Source organism: Parus major, chromosome 8, assembly GCF_001522545.3.
Source record: "Parus major isolate Abel chromosome 8, Parus_major1.1, whole genome shotgun sequence".
Classification (NCBI taxonomy): domain Eukaryota; kingdom Metazoa; phylum Chordata; class Aves; order Passeriformes; family Paridae; genus Parus; species Parus major.
The window spans coordinates 25,894,410-25,917,631 of record NC_031777.1 but is presented as its reverse complement, the minus strand read 5'-3'; the positions used below and the strand labels follow the sequence as shown (position 1 = coordinate 25,917,631).

The 23,222-nt window shown below is 46.0% G+C and overlaps 1 protein-coding gene and 1 long non-coding RNA gene across 4 annotated transcripts in view; one reads left to right on the top strand and one right to left on the bottom strand.

Moving 5' to 3' along the window:
• The window catches only part of LRP8 (LDL receptor related protein 8), a 172,479-nt gene that overhangs the window by 146,576 nt on the left and 2,681 nt on the right, over positions 1-23,222 (top strand). The window contains exons 5-18 of one of the 3 annotated variants that reach the window (XM_015636256.3): positions 1,107-1,469; positions 7,646-7,768; positions 8,111-8,233; positions 11,043-11,162; positions 11,292-11,417; positions 12,123-12,294; positions 14,441-14,668; positions 15,200-15,318; positions 16,738-16,877; positions 18,033-18,174; positions 18,624-18,776; positions 19,572-19,802; positions 22,280-22,348; positions 22,603-22,775. In XM_015636256.3, coding sequence (XP_015491742.1) covers positions 1,107-1,469; positions 7,646-7,768; positions 8,111-8,233; positions 11,043-11,162; positions 11,292-11,417; positions 12,123-12,294; positions 14,441-14,668; positions 15,200-15,318; positions 16,738-16,877; positions 18,033-18,174; positions 18,624-18,776; positions 19,572-19,802; positions 22,280-22,348; positions 22,603-22,775 — 2,282 coding nt within the window. Of the gene's footprint in view, positions 1-1,106; positions 1,470-7,645; positions 7,769-8,110; positions 8,234-11,042; positions 11,163-11,291; positions 11,418-12,122; positions 12,295-14,440; positions 14,669-15,199; positions 15,319-16,737; positions 16,878-18,032; positions 18,307-18,623; positions 18,777-19,571; positions 19,803-22,279; positions 22,349-22,602; positions 22,776-23,222 lie in introns of those variants that run through there. The other 2 variants (XM_015636257.3, XM_015636258.3) reach the window with 2 other exon arrangements.
• On the bottom strand, positions 1,541-22,608 carry LOC107208175. Its single transcript, XR_001523120.2, has 3 exons — positions 20,745-22,608; positions 9,887-10,030; positions 1,541-2,080 (listed from the first exon to the last, which is right to left on the bottom strand). It is a non-coding gene; the product is annotated as an uncharacterized LOC107208175 (long non-coding RNA).

Below are 23,222 nucleotides of genomic sequence, written 5' to 3'. Positions count from 1 at the left end.
CACTGCAGTGATTGGTACCATCTAAACTGTGTGGTCTAGTGTAGGGGCTCTGCAGAAATGGCAGTAAGTAATTCTGCTTCTGAAGACAAAAAGATTCCCAAGTGCAATGTAAAAAAAAAAATAAAAAAAATTGTAATTTATATGCATTTCTATTTCTTGTACTTGTAATTTATCAAAGCCATAACTTCCCTGTAGAGGGCTGAAATTGCAGAAGAATTCTTTTGTAGGTTACTACCTCAAAATACTTATGGAGAATTTCTTCCATGGTTTTGGTTCCCCCACACTTTGATGGAATAAAGTGACTGTGAACTGCACTTTGTTGGAGTACCTGGAAGTTTTAATTTGAGCAGGCATCTCTGGTTCAGCTGTCCATTAGGCTTGCAGAGGAGAGTGCTCCACTCAGCTTCTATCTGACAAGCGCCTCATTTGTATGTTAATGTTGAGTTGTGATTTCCAGGGAAGGCATTCAGCGTGTTGTAAAGGGCCTTACTGGCAGATTGCAGCTAAATTGATGCTCGACTCACTAAATATTTACCCTACACATCCCACTTAATATGTCCAAAACCAGGCATACTGTGAAATCCTGAAACCTGATTCTGTGCTTATGAAAGTCAGGAAGCTGGTAATGTCAGCGTGGAGCCAAGTGGAGCCCGGCGCTGCCAGCACAGCCCCAGCCCATCCCTGCAGCCTCTTGCCCATTCCCATTCCTATTCCTATTCCCATTCCCATTCCCACTCCCATTCCCATTCCCATTTTGTGCTGTTGCTCCCACCCAGGGCTCACCCGGCTCTGGGGTTCACGTGGCTGCTCCTCAGTGCCAGGGCAGTGCTGCCCCTGCTTCCCCCACCCACGGCTCCCCCAGCCCTGCTGCCCCTCCTTCTCCAGGGCTGCCCCTGGTCCCTAGAGGATGCATCCTGAGCACAGCTGAGGAGCACTGTGGCCTCACTGCTCCTTGCCTCGTGTAACCACTGGGAGAAATGATTTGGGGTAGGACAGCCGTGGTAATGCCTTTGTGCCCTCAGACATCCCTAATGTGCTAGAGCTGGGGCAGTGGTGAGGGCTGGGTTGGAGATCTTCCAGCTCACCTGTTTGTTTTTATTCCCAAGCTTGTTCTCCCAACGAGTTCCAGTGCAGTAACAAGTCGTGCATCTCCATCATCTTCGTGTGTGATGGTGACAATGACTGCGGGGACGGCAGCGATGAAAGGAAGTGCTCCCCTCTGACCTGCAACCCCAACGAGTTCCAGTGCAACAACAGCGTGTGCATCCCGGAGCTGTGGGTGTGCGACAACCAGCCCGACTGCGAGGATCAGTCCGATGAGTCCATGGAGAAGTGCGGCTACGACACCAAGGCCCTCAACACGTGCGCGGCCCACGAGTTCCAGTGCGGGAACGGCGAATGCATCCACCTCAACTGGAAGTGTGATGGTGACGAGGACTGCAAGGACAAGTCTGATGAGCAGGACTGCCGTGAGTGTCTGGGGGCAGGGGTGCAAGGGCCAGGAGGCTGCTGTGGGCGGTGTTTGAAGACAAGGCTTTGATGTGTGAGCAGCAGCTGTGCCAGACAAGGAGCACTTGTGTCCCACATGACATGGCTGGGTGCTCAGCCCAGCAGGGTCAGCTGTGTTCCACGCCCCTGCTGTGCTTTTTCCTTGAGAATCCATAGAGGAGGTGTAAGAGCTGTTGGATGGTACTGTGCCTCAGAAGAGATCTGTTTCACTAGAAAGACAAGGAGTGAAAAACGGGAAAAATGTTCAAAGCCCTCAGGCTGCATGATGGGGTCACAGCCTGGGGGTTAGAAGCTGCTATGCTAAAGGGAATATATGATCAACAGAAAAAAAAAAAATTCATTTTCTACCTCTGAAGTTGGAGTATACTGAACAAGGCAGTCAAGAGAAGTACCTCTGAAGAATCCGGTTTGAAATGCACTTTGAGCTTGGCTTGATAAAGGCACAGAGCTAATAAATAATGGATTTCTTTTCAGCAGGCTTTATGCTTTTAACATGCTGGTGTTGGTATGTGTGGTATTTTGAATGTTTCATCCATTTTTAGCCACTAAGCTGTTCAAGCTGGTCACTTACCTGAGGAGGGAAAGAAAACAAGAGCAAAATGTTTTGCTAGAGTATTCATAATGACAAGATTGAAATTAAATATTTACATAGCTGTTTATATTTAGCCGCTCTGACATTGGGCCACCTCTGGGGAGGAAGGCAGCAACCAGCTGCAAACCCAGGGATTTTTGCAAGGTATCTAAGGAAATTTATCACTTTTGCCAGCACCATCTTTTTATACCCATGACAACATCAAGGCCAGGCTGGTGAACAGCTGTGTGGGAGAGCCTTTAAGGAGCTGGGATCAGACTTTCTTCCAGGCAGAGAAGCAGGTGTAAATTCAGAGGCTTCTTTAACAAGAGGAGGATGTAGTGAATCCTGGACACCACTGCTTGCACTGCAGGAGAGCAGGGGGATGAGCCACAGGTTACCCTGGAGCTGCTGTGCCTTTAAAATAGCCAAGGACTCTTAAGAGGGGCAAGAGTTGAACAGAAGCCAAAAATGTTTTGTTATGAAGAGAGCAGCTTTGGCTGCTGTGTACAAGGCTGTCAACCCCTCCCAAGGAGGGGTGGATTAGGTAGGCTGGTTTTTCTTTCATCTCCAAAGTGCTCAAGTTGCTGACAGAGCTTTTGGACAGAAGGTGCCCAGGCAGTAGTGTTGGGGTCTGAAGGATCACAGGGACTGCTGAGTCAGGAGACAAAGTTGGTTCCTGGCTCAATTTAAAGACAGCCATGCAGAAGCACAGCTGCTGGAGATGGGCACTGCTGGCTTGGGCAGCCCGAGTGGTTTGTACCTGTTTCCATTCTGAGACCTCCTGTGGGCAGTGTCCCCTCCAAAGCGGGAGGCAATGGCAAGGGCCATGTTACAAGCAAAGGTGAAGAACTGGTGTCTGGTACAGGGGACTCCAGCAAAACTGATCTTTGTCCCACAGAATAGATTCCCTGCAGTGACAGCAACCAGAGAGCATGACTGAATTTGGACAGCTCAGGAGAGGGAAAGGTGTGTTCCCTTCTATTGCCAAGTGGAGAAAGAGGGGAGCAGCTCACTGATGGTGTTTTCTGATGAAATGCCTCTTAAATTTCAATCCCTGTTCAACTTGAAATGTTTTAAGTCTTTTACAGGCTCCATTTATTTTGACATTCTGCTGGATGAGAGGAGTAGGACTGTGCCCACAAACCTTCCTGAGGCAGAGGGCTCACTGTTCCCCAGGTTCTTTCCTTGGTGTGACAGGCACCAGCCATGTCCAGCTGAGCTCAGACTGCTGAGCTGAGAGGTCTGAAGGAGCACAGCTCCACCAGCCTTCCTGAGCTGCAGAGCAGCCTCAGCCAACAGCACTTCCAGAGGCACCAGAGGCAGCTCCCAGGGCAGAGGATGCAGCTGGACACCGCTGCAGCACAGCACGGTGCTGACAACCAGTGGAGAAAGGAGGAAATGTGGCTGAAGTGAATTGAGAGAATTCTGAGTACTGGAGGTTTAGCACAATGAGGGTCTCTTTCCAGAAAATCTCAGTCCAACACGATGTACAGTTTCTCTACCTGGGAGAAACAAGCATGTGAGCTGATTCTGCTGCCTTTAGTCCTGTGGATTGGGAAACAGTGGGATTCAAAGCCCCATTGTTTCACCTGCCTCAGTGCTCCTCTGCACAGAGTGCCTGGTTCTGGTTACACCTCAGGGCCACAGCAGGGTGTGAGCCCGTGGCCATTCACACTGCATGGATGGCATTCTCTGAAATAGCAACCAGGAGACCTCACAGCACTGAGTGCTCGTGGAGCTGACGTGTTGGCTGGGTCAGAGCCAAAATTAATGTTCCTTCCCCATCCTAAATGCAGCTGTTGCTGGGGTGCACCTGTCTGCAGTAAGAAAGGGACATTTGGGAGCTCCAGAAAATCAGTGTCACTTCTCATCTGTTAGACTGAAGACTTTAGGGACTTTTATGATTCTTTTCCACCCCAGAAATTCTCTGTTTGAGATCAGTATCATGGCGCATGCAGAGAGCCACAGGTGTGTGACACAGCTCTGTCCCCTTAGCAACAGGGATGGCACATGGGCCCCTTGGCTGGACTTAAAACTGCAGACCCCACCAACCCCACCACTACATCTTTTCTTGAAAATGGGGATCATGTGGGGTATGTATAGTATAAACAGAGGGATGGGAGCTAATGCTTTAAAAAAAAAGTCATGAGGCCATCACCCATCATTTGTTATAAACATTTTGGATTGGTAAAATGAGTAGAGCAGAAATGAAGGGTGACAATTGGTGAACAGGTTTTGGCAGCGAGACAGCAAATAAATAGGAGGGAATGAGTTATTTCAGGAGAACATTGAGAACATTGGGTGGCTGGGGTTTTTTCCATAGCATATATATTCAAATATGTATATATGTATATTTATAAAACGAACATTAGGTTAGATTTATTAGTCTCCAAATCTGGAATGGTTATATTTTAAAATGTCCTTTGCAACGTGCATTAGGGCATCCAGGAGGAGGAATAAATAATGCTTACAACTGACAGCAAGAAAACAGACCCCTTGAGACCTGACCTCACACTTTCCTGCCTCTGTCTCCCCATCTATAAAATGGGGTTGATGCATTTTGCAAATGTTGGGATTTTTTCTTTTAGGGAGGAAGGGAAAAAAAAAACCAGAAACCCAGAAGAAACTGAGGCTCAGGTTTGGAGTCTGGAATATACCTGCTGAGTTTGAGAGAGGCAGCTTTGTGCTCAGGATTTGTAAATGGGAAGTGTGTCTCTTTGAGGGAGCCTGGTAATTTAGCAGGGCTTTGGTAATTTATTTTGTATTTGATTTGCAGAGGAGATGGCTGTAAAACTACTGAGATTTCAGTGATTTAAACCTTCCAAATTAGGCACAGCAATTTTCTGAACATCTTGTGCAAATAAACAGCACAGCTCTTCCCTCTTCTTGGGTTATTGCCTTGCCTTGGGAATGGCCTTAATGGGAACCTGCTGTCAGCTCTGCCTGTGGGGCTGAAATGGTTTAGTGTCTCAACTTCAGGATAACATGGAATTCTCCTGAAAAATGCAGCAAAAAATAGAAATACCATACATGCATTTTAATGCCTTTGTAATCAGTAAGAGCCGTTATTGTATCTGCCTTTTCTAGATGTCTGTTATGAGGCTCAGAAGCTGTTCCTCAAATATCTGAACTTCCACAGTTCTGGTGGAGTGAGAAGTAAGCCAGGGAACCCAGCCTGGTCTCCAAACTTCTGTCTGTTCTTGAAACAGCTTTGTGCAGTGGAGTACAGCCCCACATCTGTGTTTTGCAGTCTCTGTAGCAACAGAGCTAAGAATTGTGCTGTCATTTTTCTCTCAGTCTTGGGGTGCTTGTGCAACATTGTCTTTGCAATTCCTACAAAATTCTCCTTAATTTTAATTCGTTTTAGGATTAAAAACCTTTCTGTTCTCAGCATTTAGCTATAACTGCTTTTTAGAAGAGCTTTGAAGATTAAAATTGAAGACAATTATAAGTTTTATAACAGCTGTCATCCAAATCTGTAGCTGTTGTCACGCAGATTTACTTGATAAACTGGAGACCTGTTTCTGCTCCAGAAAAGACAAAACCCCATTGGCTTTAATTGCATGTTACACTTTTGTGAGGGATTAATATTTATAGTCAGAAATGGAGGACCATCCCATCCTACCTCCACACATAGAAGTTACTACAGAAAATGTGAAGCAAACTGGTTTTCAAGTTAAGGGTGAAGACAAGAAATAATAGTGGCAAAGGAATTTTCAGTGAGGTAATAGGAAAAGCCTTGCAGTGGCCAAGGTTTAGCTTGGCAGAAGTCAGGGTTTCCTGTGGAGGAGGGAGCTTTCTCCATGGTCAGGGCTTCCCCAGGCAGGTGGCTGTACATGCCAGGAACAGTTTAAGCAGAAGTGACTCTGCCTCCCTGCAGGAGTTTTTGGTGCCACTTCCAGACCTGTGGTCTGTGACTCTCACAGACCACTGCTTTGTTTCTTTCCCCCCTTCATATTTCTGCATTTGGTAGAGCAGCAGATCCCACGTGCTTAGTTTGGAGCTGATGTCCCACTGAGGTTTCCCATTCCTGTGTCTGGGTTTATTAGCTGAAACGTGGCAGCACAGCTGGTCCCATAACTGTGCTTATTGCTTGGGATTTTTTTTCTCACTTTGCAGCTTTTTATGAATATAGTGCATATGGCTTTTCTCTCCAAGGAGCAGCGCTATTTCCAAACTTTCCTCATGTGAACACTGGGTATTTCTAATGACAGGATTTCTTCCTTCTCCCACCAGCCCTGCAGCTGTGGCTTTTCCTGTCTCTGGTGCCTTTTGCTGGCTGAAGATGCACTAGAACTAAGTCCAGTGAAGGAGTCATGAGCCTGGATCCTGCATCCTGCAGGATGCACTCACCAATAATGTGGAGTCTTTGTGCAACTGATACTTTATGGTATTGATGCTGGCCCACTTCATGTCTGCAGCTCTTCCTGGGTTATCTGAAAGTAGTCATTTTTTATATTAGAACCAGTGTGTCAAATTGTCCAGGGAAGTCTGCAGACAACTCTCACCTCCCATGTAGTAACACCAGTGCTGGCCTCCCTTCACTGCTCAGAAGCAGTGATTTACTGTCAGACCACACCAGGACACAATCACACCATGGAAAGGCTGGAATCAGGAGCTCTCCAGGGTGTGCTGCTGTAAGAGGATTTTAAGAATACATCCAATGGGCACCTCAGAAGGAAGCTGCAAAATACGTCACAGGAATGAGGAGCCTGTACCCTGTGTCAGCACAGGGCTGGTCCCAGCTAGGGAGGTCTCTCATTCATTGTAACTAGGAGAGGGAAATGTGACTGCTTTCAGCATGCTCACTGCAGCTGTCTGGTTTGATATTTTTCCCCAGCTTTGCTGTTTATCAGGTCTGGTTTGAATCTGTTAAAATCTGACCTGGACAAATAAATTTCAGGTATGAAAACTGGGCTGATATTGCAGAGGTGTTCAGGGCAGGAAAGCCCGAGAAACACCCCAGTAGAGTGGAGCTCTTCTGCCTTCCAGTGGGCTGTTGGCTCATGGGCATTCAGTAACCTGGTGATTGTGTCTCATTGCTGCCTTCATCCCTGCTGTGACCAAGCTGCCTTGGCAGAGTCACTACAGGTCTCTTGCCTGGGCCTTAGCCTGATCATGTGTTGAAATGTATCTGAAATGTAATTTTTTCTGAAGGAAGGAGAGCTGAGGAGCAGTTCCCTTTGCCTACCCAGTGTCACTGTACACTTCCAGCTGGCCTCACAGAGACTGCAGCCCCCAGAGCTGCCCCACTGCTGGGAGTTCTGCTGCCTGCTTGCTTTGTTCTGTCACCTGAGGAGCTTCACTGTCGGCACTGGGTGTGTTCTGACTGGGTGTCCTCATATGGGCTTTGATGCTGTTTTCCCAAGGATGTAGAGGTGATGTGGGACAGCAGAGGGACACAGGAGAACAGTGGCTCGCTTGCTTTGATGGCAGCAGCCGATACTCTGACATTTGCTGACAGAGGATGCAACCCCAGCAGTGTCAGAGGGACATGCCTGATAAGTACCGCACAAGTGACTGAGTTCTGTGTGGCTGATGCTTGAATGTGTTGTCTTAAAGCTCTGGTGACCTGCCAGCCAGATGAATTTCAGTGTGGCAATGGGACCTGTATCCATGGAGCAAAGCAGTGTGACAAGGTGCACGACTGTCCTGACAACAGTGACGAGGCTGGCTGTGTCCAAGGTGGGTACAGGTGCTCTTTGTACTCCATGGGGTAAAGCTGCCAGGGCTGTGTGGCCTCTGCAAAGAGAAGAGGCCTCTGCTGCTCCTCTGGGCTGTGCCAAGCTGCTTCCTGCACAGTTTTAAGCCATTCTGGCAGTGGGATTGCTTGGGAGAGATGATTGTGCTGACCAGGCAGACTGCATGACTCGAAAAGTTCCTTGCATGATGCTCAAGCTCAATGTTCATTTGCTTAATCCCATCCCATTTCTGCTAATGATGCCCTCCTGAGCTTTATGTCAGCCTGTTTGTTGTCACGAGCCTCATCTAACTTCAGTTGCTTTCCTCTCTTGCCCAACATGACAGAGTCAGCATGTGAAAGTCCCAGCAAGTTTCAGTGTAAGAGTGGAGAGTGCATTGACGGAGGCAAAGTGTGCGATTCACATAAAGACTGCAGGGACTGGTCTGACGAGCCTCTGAAAGAATGTGGTACAGTACTTGCCTTCTACGTGTTGCTCCTGTTGTAACTGCTTCCCCTCTTCTCCATCTGGTGCTCACAGCTTTGAGTGTAACCACATGTAGCTGCTAATGCTATTTCTCACTCTGCTCCTCTTTCCTTGCCTTTATTCTCTCATCACCCTTCATATGAATATAATTAGCTTAGTCTGATCATCTGTAAGATTGAACTGTGCCCTTCTCCACTCAGTTTTTATTCTTGAAGGGATGTATGAACTGAGCACGGGACTAGGGATGAGGAATTCCCCCTCTCCTCAAATACTAGTGTCCTCCACAACACAGACCAGTTTATTTAGCTGCATTGCCTAACTTACCCTTGAGTTCTAAGATGATGATGATAACACCATAAAAATACAGCACTGGGACCATGCTTTGAAGGTGAAAGCATGTAGAGTGGCAGCAGCCCCTGAGAGAGGACTTCAGCCATTTCCGGGTTGTACACGTTGGTTCTCAGCAATGCAGCAGGCTGCTCTCTGCAGTGTCCTGCCAGCTCTGGGCTGTAGGAGTGCCAGGAGAGTCAGGGCTGTTTGAGCCAAGGGAACAGAGCCCAGGCCACAGAGCTGTGCCCTTCTCTTGCCTTTCTCACCAGATATTGTGGGCATCAGCCCCAATCTGCAGCACTACTCAAACACATTTCTTGTTTTCCCCAGAGCAGAGATGTCTCCAACAGACAACTCTTTCCATGACATCATGGAGCTCAGTGGCTGCCTCTTAAATAACTCCTGTTCAGGAAGAACTGTCAGTCTCTCCCCATTTTAGACAAGCAATAGCGTGTGCATGCCTAGTGAAGATGCTCCTACCTCATGCTTCCAGTGTCCCCTTGCTTTCTTCCACTAATCCACATCTTCCTGTTTCTCTGAGTGGGTGTTGCAGCTGTCTGTGGAGGTCTCCCAACAAAGCTGGCAGCCTGGTTTGTCATAGGAGACTGGGGAGTGGCACAGCTGGGCTGATGCTCAACCCAGTGGTTGTGGTGCCATGACTGGTGCAGCCCTGGGCTGCAGTGAGGAGTTGGGAAGCAGAGAAGATTCCCCAGGGGAAGATATTTCTCAAAGGGTGCAGTGCTGTGGGTTGCTGTGACTGTAATGCCCACACACAGGTAATCCCCACAGGAGGCAGAGGTGCTCCCCAGCTCAGTGTGTCTTCGGCTGTGCTAAAATCTGCAGTGCCCTCTGAGAGTCCCCCAGAAAAGCACTGCAGAAGGCAGGACAACACTTGGCTATTTTAGTCAGGCAGGGAATGTAGTGCTGAAGTTTGAGTGAAGAGCAGCAGCTGCCACAGTTCTGCCTGGCTCTGCAGGCTGCTCCTCAGCTCCTCTTGAGAAGTGCAGCAAGTGAACCAGCACTTGATTTACAGCCCCTAAATCCATTCCACAGAGCACCTCTGAAACCATGGGAATCACCTGAGAGAGACTTCACTTGTTAATCAAAAGAGCCTTTGCAGTATTTTGCAGAGAGCAGTTGTGCATGTTGATGACCCAATTTTCTACACACCCCTGCAAGTGTAGGCATAGGAGATTTCCATCCATAAATGTCACTGAACAGTGACAACATACAATGGGACTGTGGACACCTTCTCAGAGCCTGGTGAACTTGCTCCATTAATTACATATTCTGTCTCTATATGTACCTGCTAGGAAGGTAAAAGCATCCCAGAGCTGAGATGGATTCCTTCTGGCATGGTGTTTTCCCAGTCTTACTGACTTAATTGGGTTGTGGCTGTTTCCATTTTCTTCCAAGAGCAATGGTTTAATGGCTCTGCTGTGCTGCTCACCTGCAGTGTGCAAGGAAGCAAGAAGTAAAAGATAAATGAAAAATTTGCCTTTAAATTGCATTATAGACTGGAGCAAATCAGTTTTCCTTGTTCTGTTGAGTCCACTATCCCTGAAATCCCACAGTTCCTGTTCAGCAGTCTTCCTTAAAGGGAGAACTTTTCTCTTCACCTTTTGTAGGTCAGTTACAAGAAATGTTTTCTCTGACAGGAAACCAGCTTTTCCCAGCCTCTCATTCAGTTCTACTTTCAAGGATCCATTTATTCTGTTTTTCATTTCAGCACTTGAGAGCAGGATCAGAGAGGTGGCCTTGGATTACAAAAGGCCCCAGGAGAGTTTGGGGGCTGTTGCTTCATAAATTGCACACTGGGGGCTGCCAGCAAACACTGTTGTGGGGGACATGTTTGTGGGAGGACTGTATCTCTGCTAATGGAGTATCTCTGACAGACTGCACTTCAGTGTTTTCTGGAATTTTTCACATAGATTGTTCCTTGGAGCTAGATGGGAAAATAGTACAGTATTTCAAAATAACTGGCCCCTGGGAGATGAGAGTCCCCCAGCATGAATTATTAAAGCTCAGAGAGACTGTTCAGAAAAGTCAACATGAACCAGCGCATGGGGAAGGAGGAGTATGCTGGAGAGAGCCCTTCGGTCCCCTGGAAGTTTCTCACATGTGGCAGAACAGCTCAAAGCAGCAGCTCTCTGATGGGATGAGAGACTCACATACGCTGTATCCCCAGGGCTCCCCATTCATTCAGCCACTAGCTTTGAGTCCAAATGATCCCCCAGCATTGCTTTGGAATAATAAAGAGCAAGAAAGTGATACAGTGGAGGCTTCCTGTCTCTGAAGGCACTTGTGCTCTATAGGGCCAGTACCAAAACTGATAGAAATGGGAAAATTTCTGAGGAAATCTCTTAATTTTATTCAGTCTCACAACTAAAGGCCCCCATTTGTTATAGGTGATCTGTGTATCCCCTATATTATAGGTGATCTCTGTATCACCTGTATTGCAGGTGTCAATGAATGCTCGATGAACAACGGTGGCTGCTCACACATATGCAAAGATTTGAAGATTGGTTACGAGTGCGAATGCCCGCCTGGATACAAGCTTCTGGATAAAAAAACGTGTGGAGGTAATTGACATGCAAACAGCAGTCCCTTGTGTTTCACCATAGAGAGACGTGATTATATTCACTTGAGCATTGCTCCATCACAGATGGTTTGATTTCAAGTTATTGATGGGTTTCAAACACTCCTTTCAGACATAGATGAATGTGAGAATCCAGACGCTTGTAGCCAGATCTGCATTAATTACAAGGGAGACTACAAATGTGAGTGCTACGAAGGATACGAGATGGACACCCTGTCCAAGAACTGCAAAGCTGTAGGTAAGACAACGCCACAGGCACGAAAACTGCTTGCTCAACAGCACAGCTCCGCTAAGAAAACACGCTCATGAGGCTGAGGCAGGGGAACGGAAACAAAAGGAAACACGCAAAGCAAGCAGAGACATTTCACTGTGAGCAGCACAGAGCTGCTGCAGCAACAGCAGATGCGTCTCTAGGCAAGAACTACTGATCATGCAGCTCAGAATATTTTAACAGTGTACAGAGCAAGATTGCAGTCACTACTTGGCTGTTTGAAGCTGAAACAAGAAAAGAAAGTCTCTTGACAGGTGTTATTGAAAACAGTGCAGCAAAAACATTTAGTGGTAGTAGTATTGAAAGAAAGAAAACATCCTGATTAAAACAGGGCAGCTGAGCCACCCCTCCATCCTCCCAGCTGTAACTCACCAAAATCTGGCCCAGGATTTTTTGCTAAAATGACCTGAAGATGAGGCCATTCCCCAGAGTTTTGCTTGTGGCTTAGCAGAACAGGCCAGTGCCAGAATGTGTCCAGGGACCACAGGGGTGCCTGCATGTGACAGCCCTGCCTCTGGAGCACGTTTCCACTTGGTTCCAGTGTGGTGTAAAGCTTCTGTACAAACACAGCTATCAGTGACTGATAGTTCCACTGTTGCTTGAGAAATGAAAGCTGAACCCAGCCCTTGGGACAGCTGCTGAAGTGACAAATGTGTTGATTTTCTGTGGTAGGCAAGAGCCCGTACCTGATCTTCACCAATCGCCACGAGGTCCGTAAAATAGACCTGGTGAAAAGGGACTATTCCCGTATCATTCCCATGCTGAAGAACGTGGTGGCACTGGATGTGGAAGTGTCAACAAACAGAATATATTGGTGTGACTTGTTCTACCGAAAAATCTACAGGTAAGAGAGGATGTGTATGTTGGTCCCTTCCCAAAGCTGCATTCCATCTGTATCCCCTTAAGCAGTCCAGAAAACAGTGCAGGGTACAGAGCACCTGAAGGCTTTTGTGCCCTCACAGGATTTCCTGTTGTGGCCCAGACTTGGTAATCTTTTTTGGGAATTGATAAAGACATCAGAGGCTTGTGCAGTTCTCTCTTTGATAATACTGGGTGACTTTTCATCAATACCAGATTCTGCTGCACTCATGCAGTTAAATGTAGGCTCTTGTTTCCTGAAATATGGATGCTGCAAAGCAGGGCCAAGGCTGCTGCCATGCTCTAAGTGTTTCATGGGAGGCCACAAAGCAGGTAAATGGTGGGAGCAAGGAGGCAGCAACACAGACACAAGCTGCTGCCCACTATAGTCTCTGGTAGACTGGATTTAAATTCACAGCACCTGACCACAGTCCATGTTCTGTAGCTCTCATTCTCACTCCTTCAGCTGCTTTTATGGCATCCATCACAGTTATTATGTGCTGGGTCTTGTGAGTGTCCTTAGCCAAAAAAGCATTCCATTTATGTGTTGAAAATCCCCCGTGTATATTCTGATTTGCTATTGCTACATTGATACAGCTGCTGCAGTGGTTTGCTCTGGGTTTCAGCTAATGATCAGGCACAGGCTGACTGGTGGCAGCACATGGGAGCCAGGCTAGGGTTTCTACAGGCTGTGGTAGTTCCCATGCCCTGCAGGGATATATGCCCAGGCTGTGCTGGGTATTGACCAGCAGTAGCTGCTGCAAGGTGAAAACTGTGATGCAGGAGGTAATTGCTGGCATGAGATCCCATCTTTCATAATGGTCACCTCACTTGCCGTTCCAGATCCTGTCCTGTTGATGTCTCCTTTGGGATATATAAATACTATACAGTACTTTTACAGTGTTTACTTAGTGGGAGAATTGAAATGTCACTTGTACTTGAGCCCGTCTATTGTGGAAGCTGCAGGAGCCCCTTGGTTTTCCCTCCTGTGCAGGCATAGGCAGGAAGCAGGGAACACAACTGTCCTGCTGGAATACTGGAATCTTGGGAGCACTGCCAGATGCCCATAGAGCCCTGAGGTACCATTCCTGTGGTGCTGGGTCAGAGGCAAACCAAAACCATTCTTGAAGGGAAGATGCAGCAGTGTGCTGGTCATCCAGGCTGCCTGTGCATGGCCATTCCAGCCCTGACTGCAGACTGTAAAACTGTCAGGAGTTCCTGGGTTTAGACATTTCGGTTCCAAGGCTCTAATCCGATATTGGAGAACTCAGCTCCCATACAATTCACCTTCTTATTCCATGAGCAAAGGCAGGATGGGCAGTGAAGATGGATGTGAAGCATCTTATGATTTCAAATGTTTGGGGTGAGGGACAGAAACTTCCTGCTGTTTTATAACTGTTTTAAGATGTACTGAGTTATTCTAAGAGCCAGACAAAGTTTCTACAAACACTGTTGCAAACTCAGAATAATTAAATTCAGCTCACTCAGCAGAATTGATAGTGAGAGCAGAATTGTCTGTGTGGTTGTAGGAGCAACATTTCAGTTACTTATCAAACATCCATGTGGAGTCTGCTGCCTTTCGTTATCATTTTGAAAGATTTTGAGGCTGCCACTAATATTTAGTGAACATTTTGTTTGTATCTAGTGAAATAACTTGTCAAATTAATGCAGCTTCATGAATTTCTTTGATGAATCACAATTAGCTACACAGCTCCTAATTCTGTGGTACATATAAGCACATTATTGCATGCTCAGTTCAACTCTGTTCAGCAGAGCCCTGGAGATTGTATTTTTAATGTCCATAAATCCCATAAATCAGTGCTGTTGAAGTTAACATGCCTGAAGTCAAATGTTTTCCTGAATTGTACAGTTACAGTAGGAAGCAGGTAGAAGGATGAAAGGAACAGTTCCCTGTGGTGGAAATGCTGCCATATGGGAAAGGGGAAATAGGAGGCTGTAGGAGAAAGCAGAAGGTTGCAGGAGCACCATAATGTTACCATAAGGTAAATAGGAGGCTGTAGGAGAAAGCAGAAGGTTGCAGGAGCACCATGAGTTTCCTGTGTCAGGCAGGCTGCCCTGGGGGCCCAGCTGTGGGAGCCCTGTGGGAGCTCTGTGACCTCCTGTCCCTGCAGCGCCTACATCGACAAAGCGAGTGACACAGCCGAGCAGGTGATCCTGATCGACAGCCAGCTCAACTCCCCCGAGGGACTGGCCATTGACTGGGTCCATAAGAACATCTACTGGACAGACTCTGGAAACAAAACCATCTCAGTGGCCACTGCAGATGGAAGAAGGAGGAGGACACTTTTCAACAGTGACCTCAGTGAGCCCAGAGCCATCGCTGTGGATCCCACACAGAGGTAGGTGTGAACACCACAAACACCCCTTCGCCAACAGAGACATTCCACTCGTCTTTTTGCCCTTCTGACAAACTTGGGGGTAGTTTTCATCTCACCAGGACTTCAGATGCCCTTTAAGATATACCCTGCAATGGGACCGTGGAGATGCTTTAACTAACCCTTGGCAAGGTCCCTCCTGTTAAAGACAGTTCAGAGCCAGTTCATGTGTTCAGTGGGCCTGAGCTGGTCTTGGCACAGGCTGTGCTGGGAAATGCAGCCTGTCTGATTTGTGTTTGGGCTGTTTGGATGAGTGAATGCCAGGTACCTAACAGGCACAGCAGGAGAGTGTCCAGGGGTTAGTTAGTGGGGTGAGATGCTGCATTCTGGTGCAAGTTTTGTGCAGATTCCCCAGTGGGAGAACTGCATGTGGTTCCACCAGCAGAATTAAGTGCTGTAATAAGGAGAGAACCTTAGGGCATCTCCTACTGCAGTGAGAAGTGCAGGTTTCTTAACTGGAGTCCAGGTTATTGCTTTCTTACCTCTGCCTCTCAGGTTCATGTATTGGTCTGACTGGGGAGACAAAGCCAAGATTGAGAAGGCCGGTCTGAACGGGGTGGGGCGGCAGGTGCTGGTCACCGACAACATCGAGTGGCCAAATGGCATCACACTTGGTAAGTGCCCAGGGCAGAGCTACTGCCAGTACTGCTTACTTCTAACCAGAAGGAAATCTGGTTTTATTGTTGAGCAGAAAAACAAAATCATAACTGCTCAAAGGCACCTGTACACACAAATCCTAAACTGGTCTGTCACTACTGCTCACGAACGTGAGTTCCCTTATTTCAGCAGCACAAATAGGAAGTCTTGCTGCAGTCAGAACCTTGTACTGCAGGAGCCTTAAGTTGCTTGTCTTTGTGCCTTAAGGCAGGAGAAAATTTTGGGGGAGGATGCAGAGCTGTGACAACCCTCTAGAAGACTGAAAAGCTTTTGAATCCTTGGTGTTAAATGTCTCTGTACCTGGGCTGTCTCACTGCAGGAGCAGTGTCAAGATCCCGCACTGAACTGATGAATGATACACAGTGAATCAGAGAAAGGAACAGGGCCTGCAGAACCCATTCCCTGTCACCATTCCTTGCCTGCCCAGCTGCTCAGGGCAAATGGAACCCTTCAGAGAGCTGTGGTGGTTCTCAGCACCACACCAAGCAGCAAAGTGGGAAGGAGGTTTCATGGAGCAGCAGGGAACATCCTGCTCTGGAGTTGGAGCTGTGTGTTTAACACCATGTAGATGTGAGGTTCTCTGCTTGGCTCTGAAAATGGTGGCTGTAGGAAGGATGGAGGAGGAAATGCTGCTGCCATTACATACTGCTGAAGTGCTACTGCTGTGAACAAATAATGTTATCATTTAGTAATTAAGAAATTAATTAATGACTTATTTCATTATATAACTTGTTTTATTGGCTCTCATCCACTTCACTTGCATTCTGTTCAGTGAATCCCATCCAAAATGAGGGAATTTGCTCTAGAAAGATAAATGCAGTGCTTAGCATTCCAAATAACACTGGATCCTTTCCTCCCACTTTTACCTGCCCAAACCTGGCTGGTTGTGGTAGGACTGTCCCCACCAGCAGATTCCCCCAGCCTGCAGCATAAGGGCTTTTGGGCCCAGGATTCTTCTTCACTGAAAATGTGTGAATCTCACAGCTCCTTCCAGTAGTTGTTCTCCAGCAAGAGGCCAAGGACCAAACAACCTTGGGATGGATGAAGCTTCTCACTCAGGCACTGGTGGAGAGAATCTGGGAAGCCCAAACTGCTGCTCCCCTGCTGCTCCTGGTAACAACAGAACCTCATTGTACAAGGCTGTCAGTCAGGCATTCCCAACACACAGAGCAGAATGTTCCTCCTTTTTAATCTTATTTACAGGGTCTCATCCCAGCATATCTGGGCACTGATTCAAAATCAGAACTACTGTTAAAAAAAAAGGCCAAATAATAGAGAGATTAGTCATGCTGCCAGCAGGAAAAAACATGCTGGGCAAGAGCAAAATAGTTGCAAGAGTTGTGTCTAATTTTGCTTCATTATGGTTTACTTTCCAGATTTGCTGAATCAGCGTCTCTACTGGGTAGACTCCAAATTGCATTCACTGTCCTGCATTGATTTCAATGGCAGCAACAGAAAAGTTCTGATCTCCTCTGTGGATGATCTGAGCCATCCTTTTGGCTTGGCAGTGTTTGAGGTAAGAGTGGAAAATGGATGCAGAGCAGACTTGAGCCTGTAAGAGGTCTCAGAGCTCTTCCTGATTAAAGGCTCTGCCTTTTGCACAGCACAGAGCTCGGTGAGGGCAGTCACTGCTACAGAAACCGATTAACCTCGTGTGGGTTCAGCAGGGAAATTGGTTTTTAAAGCCCTTCATCAAGAGCAAAGTGTTACCTGATGCTTCCACCTAATGCAGCACCAGTGCATTAAATGATCAGGGGAACAAAGGCTTCAACTTTTGGCACTCACTGTAGTAAGCTGTAGCAGAGAAAGGTCCAGTTGGCTTCTGGCTCAGGAAAACCATCATCCTTAAATCACTTATTCCTCCTATGTGAAATGTGTGATATCTGAGCATCTAATTTTTGGCATAGGTTTCTCCAGGTCATTGTTGCCCTTTAGTGCTATCCCCATCAGCAGCATCAGGAAGGATCTCTTAGGTTATTTCACCTCTCTCCATCCTTCCCAGTATTAATGGCTGGGTGGAATAACAGACAACCCTTTTGCTTTTGCCAAGCACTTTTTTGCTAAGCCCTTGTTGTCCAGTAGTGTAGCTTTCCTTACAGAAATACACATGGGTTTAGGAGGCAGCAGCACACACAGATGACCAAGCACTTAAACTGTTGGTAACTGTGATTCCTGGGTACCTCTTCCACCATTAGTTCTGTATCTTCAGTCATACTATGACATGCAAAAGATATTAATATAAAAGAGAAATAAGTGCTCAGCTTTCAGGTGTGCTCCAGGCACTGGCCTCTTCACAGAGCCCTGTTTAATGCAGATATTATCTTGGGAAAGGAGGAAAAAATCAGCAAGGTAACAAATGTTTCTAGTACAGAGTGTGGCCCTTTGCTCAAGATCTACCCCAGCTTAAGCAGCTCAGAAACAACACAGATGCAACTTGTCTGTACCTTACCTTCCCAGAGCTACTCAAAATTACACAGCACTCTGTAAACTTGTAGGAATGCTGAGCTTTTGAACATTGTTCAAAATAGAAAAAAGCTGCAGACAGAAGTAGCATGAACAAAAGGTGCCCCAAGGTAGGAACATGGGGCACTGACTTTGTGACTACTGGAGTTTAATCCAACTCAAGTAGCATTTGAGCAGGCCAGGTCAGGAATCTGTGCATTCCCTGCAGGACAGAGTGTTCTGGACTGACCTGGAGAACGAAGCGATCTTCAGTGCAAACAGGCTCAATGGCTTGGACATCTCCATCCTGGCAGAGAATCTCAATAACCCTCATGACATCGTGGTGTTTCATGAATTAAAGCAGCCCAAAGGTAAGAGGTGTCCTCAGGATGTCATGGCCCTGAATCAGGTTTGTTTTAGCTGGCAAATGAAATGCTCCCTGATAGTTCTTGATGAGAGAGAATGCACAGGTAATAATGGGAAATCAATGCCTAATGTTTGAAGTTCCTGCATAATTAATTCAGCAGCAGCATTTATTGAAGAATCTGCAATTTGCTAATAGCTGTTTAATTAGCATCTTTGATAACAGTGAGTTACTCTTGTCACTGTGATGCTTCCCATTCATTATGTATTTGGGAAGTTTTTATTGTACTTTGTAAGGTTCCACTCCACCGTACAAACTGGAAAGATGCTTGAGCAGCCTGATAAATTGAGGTAGGGAGTGGGAGAAGGTCTTTTCAGAGGATCTGATATTTCTTTGCCAAGGGCAAGAAATAATTAATTAGAAAAATAACTCGTGTTTTCTTCCATCCTTGAACAGCTCCAGATTCCTGTGAGCTCAGCCCCCAGCCAAACGGAGGCTGTGACTACTTGTGTCTTCCTGCACCTCAGATCTCTCCCCACTCTCCCAAGTACACCTGTGCTTGTCCTGACAATATGTGGCTGGGTCCTGACATGAAAAAATGCTACAAAGGTAAAAACAATCACATCTCCATTTCACTGTCCAAACAAAATCATACTTAGAGTGAATATGTTTCCTGATGGTGAAAACACAAACACCAACTTCTGTATTCCACTCCTTGCTGCCCTCTGAGCCCAGCATCACTGTGGTGTCCTTTGCTGAAAGCTTGCTTATTTTGGAAAGCTTAACCAGAAAAAGATACAGCAGGAAGGGGGGAAAAAGGGCTAGGGACCAGCAGTAAAAGTGTGAATAGTCAATAAACCATTAACATTGATTACTCATCTACTGATATATTATTTAATCTATAGATGCAATATATGCTTATATGTATATATATATATATATATATATAAGTATATGTGCAATATATTTACATATATTTAGATATTTAGATATCTATCTATTGAGAGGTATCAGGTCTGGAGAGGCCACAGTTGTTGCTGATAATATCCTGAAGAGATGAGTGGTTTCATTGTAGTTTTTCCTAGCATGCAATGAGTTCCTGGTTAAAATTCAGAATCTTAGGAGGTTCTCAAAAACTCCCCAAGTTTGTGAACTTCTTAGCTGCCTTTAATATAGAATGCTTTTTTAATTAGTATTAATTAATCAAGCTTGACTTCAGGAAATAATTTCTGTAGCTTTAGGCAGAGAACTGTCGATAGTTTAACTGCCTGGGAAATAGAATTGGAATTTGGTTTCTGCTTCTCTTCATTAAACATAAGAGTCCTTCCTAGATTTTTCTCACCATTTGTGATTGGTTTGGTGTACTTGCTTTACCCAAATTTCATTGTTGCTTTTGGTTTCCAGATCTCCCAACCACTGCAACTCCTGTAGTGGTTTCCACAACCACAGCGTCCCGTGCTGATGGCACCACGACCATTGCAGCTGGACCTGGCAGTGCCAATGACACCACTGAAGTTGTCCCCAAAGCTGTACCAGAAGCTACAATCACCACCCCCAGTCTTCATTTACCTTCCACCACATCCATCCTGATAGATTCTGAAATGACCACAGGAAACAGCAATTTATCACAGCACTGTAAGAGAATGACATTCCTTTTCTTCTTCTATATCACTTCTCATGCACTGGTGGGAGACCTGACCTAATGTCTGATTCCAGAGGGGTCAGGTGCAGGCACACCCTGGTGCACAGCAGGAGACATCAGCTTCTCTCTGCAGGCACCTGGGTTAGGATGGCTGCTGTCATTCCATCACCTGGCATGTCAAGGAACTTTTATCAGCTTTTATTAAGGCACATGAACAGCCCTGAGAGTTCACATCAGCCCTTGCCTTGTGCCCAGTACTGGCTCATCCCAGCTTCAGTGCTGCAGACAGCAGAATGGATGATTCTGCATGTGCTTCACCAATTTTAATTGTTTACTTATTAATGTGATCCAGCACAAGTTCTGGGTGAAAATTTGCCCCTGTGCATCTTTAGTGCTGCTGGACACATGGAATCACTACAGCCCAAGACAAGCTGTTTCTGGTTTGTGTGGCCGTGCTTGGTGTGTTAATGTGGCCTCACCATGACACAGGTTTGAAGTTTTGCATTATTTATCAGAAGAGCACCCCAGAGGAGAGCACTGATAGGCTCTCCTCAATGAACACCAGCCTCCATCTCAGAGCTAACAGGCAATTCCTCCAGGTCCTGCTGCCAAAGCACAGCACAAAGGTTGAACTGCTGGTCAAAAAAAAATCTAGTCCAGAGAGGAGATTTTGCTCTGCAAGACCTCAAACAGACATGTATGTTTAAAAACAGTAAAATGCTGCTTTCCCCCTCCTTAGGGCAATTTTTTTCCTGGTTTAGGGCAAATTTGGGAGAAAACCTCCGAATGGAATCGTTCTAAAATGCAAATTTAAGCGGCCCCTCCACCAGCTGGTTCCCGGAAAGATTTCCTTGCAGAAAAGTGGAAAAAAATGTTCATTTAACAAGCAAACTATCAACAAGCATAAAAAAAATAATATTATTAAACAATAAAACCTCTCGCTGTTGGAAGAGACGGCAAATTCAGAAAGTCCTTGCCGTGGGCTGCAGCTCAGTCTCTTCTCGGTCCCTCCGGCGCTGGAAAGTGCCGAGGCCCAGGCCCCGCTGAGCCACAGCTGGGAGCTCCCAGGCTTTGTCTGGGTTTGCAGTCCAGAGCAGGCTTGGAAAGATCCGAGGAAAAAGGAAAACACCGTCCGGGGAATTTCTCAGCCAGCTAAACAATAACTAAACGCTGTGTCCGTGCAGCAAACAGCACAGGCCGGAGCGGGGCGGGGTGAGCGCTGTTCCTCAAAACAAACCGCGGCTTCTTTTGTCCCTCCCCTTCGCTCCGGAGCCGCTTTGAAACGAGCAGAATTCAATAACCAGCACAAACAGAACGGATAATTGGGATACGAACGGCAGAAAGTCAGCCCAGGATAACCACAAATGTTTCACTTTTTCCATGACGTGTGGAAAGCAGCAGTGCACCGCCCCTGTCTGTAGAACCGTGCTGTGCAGGAAGCTCAGTCCGAAGGCTAAAATGCATTCAGTTCTCTTTGTGCAAGTTTCTTTCAAGTGCAGTAATTACCTTTTTATTATGTCATGGAAGCAAGGTGCTTTTATTGTCCACTTTGGAGAGAGTCTGGCTCGTTATTAAGTAAATAATTATGTGATGGAACAGCCTGCCACAGGGGAGTATTTAGAAGTTGCATGAACTGGTGTATCAAAAGAAAAAGAACAGTTAGTTCCTCCTCTTGCAACTCCTGATATTTTAGAAAAAGTAAATTTTCTCTACTGATAAGCTATATGAGAGCTCAGAGCAAACATTTTAAAGTATAGAACTTGAAAGGTTATATTGAATTTTTTTAAATTATATTTTCCTGCAATTGTTTTTTTCTCTTATAAGTACACTATTGAGTTTTGGGACCATCCTTGCATGGGCAGGCTGCAGCAATGAGGGATAGATGTGTTCACTAACTCCTCAGCTGTAAATAATAAAAAGGGAAAAATTAAACAGAGAAACTGTTCAGATGGCTTTGAACTACACTCTTTTTCTGACAGCTCAGTGAGTCATTAATTGTGTCAGTACTAGAAAGTGTTCTGCTGTGGATTTTTAGGACTGCTATTCACCATCCCCTGATCCCTGCATTCCATTTCCATTAAATGTCAGGTTTTTTAAAACTGGCCTCCTTTTTTGTGCCTGAAAATCGGAGGCCCAAGCACAGTCACCCATTTCTGGTCAGAGTTTCTCTGACAGTGCTGCACCAGCAGGGACCTCGCTCCTCAGGAGCAGCAGCTCAGCTCAGCCCACATCTGTGTGCACTGCTCCGTGGGGCCAGAGTCATTTTACTATGAAACTTTTTGTATATCTTTAATATATATATATATTTATATATAATATTTATATCTTACATATAATAATATGTATATCTTTTATATATATCTTTAATTGCAAAAGCTTTCTGCTGAGCAGAGCAGCATGGGTACTAACAGAAAACATCCTTTAAAAGCAGCAAACGAGTTAAATGATCAGAACACTTCTGTAATTACAGATGCAAATGATGATGAAGGCTTCGGTTCAACTGTGACAGCAGCTGTGATTGGAATTGTCATTCCAGTGGGTAAGGAGATGGGATTTAACCTTTGAAGGAGATCACACCAAAATGCAATACCAAAATACTATATTTACCACAGTAAATACATTAGTATTGTATTTAAAACCCCCAGTTCTCAGGGGTGGGGTGGGAAAGAGTGCAGGAACTGTTGGGGTAAAGTAGCCCAGCTTTGAGAAAATGTTATGAGGATGGCTGCCAACATGGGAACATGCCAGCAGATCCAGGCCTGCCTAACAGCCCATTCTCTCCCCTCTCCTCAGTGGTCATTGGCTTGCTGTGCATGGGGGGATACCTCATCTGGAGAAACTGGAAACGGAAGAATACTAAAAGCATGAATTTTGATAATCCAGTTTATAGGAAGACAACAGAAGAGGAGGATGAAGACGAAATCCACATTGGGCGAACTGCCCAAATTGGACACGTGTACCCAGCAGTAAGTACCTGAGGAGATGGCTGATGGAGAGGATTAATTCTGTTGAAAGTTCCAGTACAGAATCTGGATTAATGTTGCTTATTTGCCACATAATGACAAAAAACAGAACTTTTTTGTTATCATTGATTAGGCAGAAGCCCAAACTTGTGGCAGCCCATGCAGCTGTCTTAGAATTTAGTGTTCTGGATCGGATACTCCATTCAAATGAAGAATAATTGTCCTAATCAAGCTACCAATCTGACAAATGTAAAGCTGCCCCAAGAGTTCCCTCAGGATGGGACAGGAGATTACTCATCCTCCACTGGATTCCATTATATCTGTGCTTAGGCTGCTACCAAGTGTCCAAACTATTGTAAGGATAAATTTGAGTTTCTCTACAAACCAGGGAGAACATTTTCTTGACAGTAACAGTATAAAGAAAAGTCACATTTCTCACAAGGAGAAGTG